The sequence below is a fragment of the Thermothelomyces thermophilus genome, chromosome 7 (assembly GCF_000226095.1).
Source record: "Thermothelomyces thermophilus ATCC 42464 chromosome 7, complete sequence".
In the NCBI taxonomy this organism is placed as follows: Eukaryota; Fungi; Ascomycota; class Sordariomycetes; order Sordariales; family Chaetomiaceae; genus Thermothelomyces; species Thermothelomyces thermophilus.
Genome location: NC_016478.1, coordinates 3,999,424 through 4,002,132, shown reverse-complemented (window position 1 = coordinate 4,002,132; position 2,709 = coordinate 3,999,424). Strand labels below are relative to the sequence as shown.

The 2,709-nt window shown below is 47.6% G+C and overlaps 1 protein-coding gene across 1 annotated transcript; it reads left to right on the top strand.

Annotated features, from left to right (window-relative positions):
• The first annotated feature begins 927 nt into the window (after positions 1–927).
• Positions 928–2,148, top strand: MYCTH_2313167 (uncharacterized protein). Its single transcript, XM_003667340.1, has one exon. The coding sequence runs from the start codon at positions 1,608–1,610 to the stop codon at positions 1,959–1,961; it is 354 nt and encodes a 117-aa protein (XP_003667388.1). The 5' UTR covers positions 928–1,607; the 3' UTR covers positions 1,962–2,148.
• Positions 2,149–2,709: the final 561 nt, after the last annotated feature.

Here is a 2,709-nt window from a genome sequence, read left to right as displayed (position 1 = left end):
ACTATAGTTAAGGCTAATGATAAGAAAAAGCAAGTATATATTAGTACCTCATATAAGATATACCCTAAAGCTATAGATATAGATATAGCATAGAAGTAAGACTAGAAGAAGATAACCAAAGATAAGTCCTATATTACCTATTATAACTATAGAAAGAAAGGGCACTATAAGCAAGAATGTCGAAGCCCGAAGAAAGAGTAGAAGATAGTCCCTAGAAAGGAAATTACGGCTATCGACGAAACCACTAAGGACGTTATCGAAGTAGTAGCTACAAGCTACAAAGATAGGGGCAGTAATATAGATAGTCTCGGACACGATAGTAACGATAAAGACAAACAAGCACTATACTCTGAACTGGTTACTATAGACCTAGAGATAGGTCTTGCCGAATAGGACATAGTAAGAGAATATGTACTACTAATTTCGATTCTCCTAGCCTTAAGGCAGTGGGGTTTTATAGTTATATAGAGGTAGGATAGATTATAGACAACCGACACCTAAGGAATCGAAAGACCCGGACCTAATGTTCTATTCCTTTAGGAACGAATCAAATAGTACTATAATGAAGTTTGCCGGCTTAATACGGAACTATATAAACGGGATAGACGCTTGATTCGACTCGTCTAGTGGAGCGATAAGATAAGGGACGAGACGAGGGAACTCTAATATATTATAGAAACTATTAAAGGAGAATAGCCTGTGATATATAATAGGCCTGATAGCTATACCGAATACCTTAACGCCTAGTAACTTAGTAATGACGTACGGAACCTAGATGTGACGAACCCAACTCAGACTGCTTCTGAAAGGGTCCAGACGGAGGTGGGTGAAGCGGGACAAGCAGGCAGGTCGTCTGAGGGATTCGGTGAAGCCAAAGGGTTCACAACAACACTTAGAGTTGTCTCTCACAGTAATCAGCAATGCTTGGTATGAGTACTGTGATTGTGATTGTTACCACTGGTGAACTCCCAGAGTTCGCCAGAACGAGTGACTATATACAATTTCCTTGTCCTTTCCCCCTTGAGTCTTGATCGTGCGATCGCTGCTGCGATCCTGCGATCGTTACCCAAGTGCTCGTCTTGATCGAAGTGCGATCACTGCGATCACTTCCTGATTGGTCCTTAGGTCTTGTGGTTCCTGATTGGTTCTGTGCGCCTTGCCGGGTCGCCTTATGCAGCCAAATCGTGACACGATGCCCCTCCTTCAGGTCTTTCGTCCTCGAAAGACTCCGGTCCGTTTCAAATAGCGCCATCATCCCCTGTCTGTACGTAATTGCGTTTCCCAGTTTCTTCCTTCCTTTGCCTTCCCACGATGTTGTCGAGATGGCTGATCGTGTGAGAAAGAAGTCGAAATCTAAACCTGCTGCGTCGACTCTTCGTGCCAACCATCTCCTGGCCGCGATTCTCTCCTCGGATAATCTTTTAACGATGCGTCCTTGTACGCCGTGCGAGTCCAAAGGCCTTAGTTCGTGCGAGGTTTCGAAAAGCGATTCTTCTCGATGCGCAGAGTGCGTTCGCAACAAGCGTTCGAATTGTGACGTTCTTGGCGTTTCTCCTGCTCAGCTTCGGTCTATTGCGGCTCAGCATCAAAAACTTGAGGATGAGCTTATGGCTGCTGAGGAGCGGGTCCTTCGTCTCCGGAAACAGAAGCGAATGTGGTTTGAGAAGATGATGAGGGCTATCGCTCGGGGTATCGACAGTGTGGAGGAGTTGGAGCGAGTGGAACGTGAGGAGGCTGCGGCGGCGGTGGCAGCGGAAGCTTCTGGGGTTACTGCGTCTTCTTCGACCCCATCTCGCCTGTCCGCCGATTTCGGACAGCTTTGGGATGCCGTGTATCCTGAAGTTCCTTTGGATCCGTCCTTGCTGGCCGATTTCGGGTTGGTTTCGGGTTCGTCGCTTTCGGTCGGTCAGGGTTCCTCTGGTGGAACTGCTGAAGTTTCTCGGGGCAACTCAGGTTCTTAACTGGTTCCCATGAGTTGTCTTCTGGCCCAAAATCAAGCCATTTGACCAGGTACTGCAGTTCTCCGTTGATGATGCGTGAATCCAGAATTTCTTCGACGTCCCATTCTTCCTCTTCGTCCTCTGCTTCGATGTGCGTGGCAACCTCGGCGTTCTTTGGTGCTGGTTCGAGAAGTGAAATATGAAAAACATCCGTCCGTAGTCGCATAGATGACGGTAACGATAGTCGGTAGTTGGATGTCGAAATTCGTTCTTTGATAACGAAGGGTCCGACCTTCTTGAAGTCCAGCTTCGTGCTTGGTCGTTTGGTTCGTAAGTTTCGTGCGATCAGGTAGACTTTATCTCCCCTCTCTAGGCGAGGTCCCTCGAGCCTGTGTTTGTCGTAGTAGTTCTTCATTCTGGTCTTGACAAACTCGAGTTCCTTCTTGAGCTTCTCGTGCAGTGCGTGCATCTGTTCTGCTTTGACTGCTGCTCTTGGCACTGTGACCTCTGGTCCTTGCCTAAGGTCTGCTTCATATCCGTAGTTCGCGAAGAACGGTGTGACTTTGGTCGTTTCTGTCGGCGTCGTGTTGTAGGCGAGTTGTGCTGTTGGTAACAGCATGACCCAGTCGTTTTGCTGGTAGTTGACGTAAGAGCGGAGGTACTGCTCAACAACTTGGTTTAGTCGCTCCGTTTGTCCGTCAGTCTGTGGGTGATATGCCGTTGACAGCTTGCTGTTAACGCCCAATCGTTGCATTAACGCTTGCCAGAA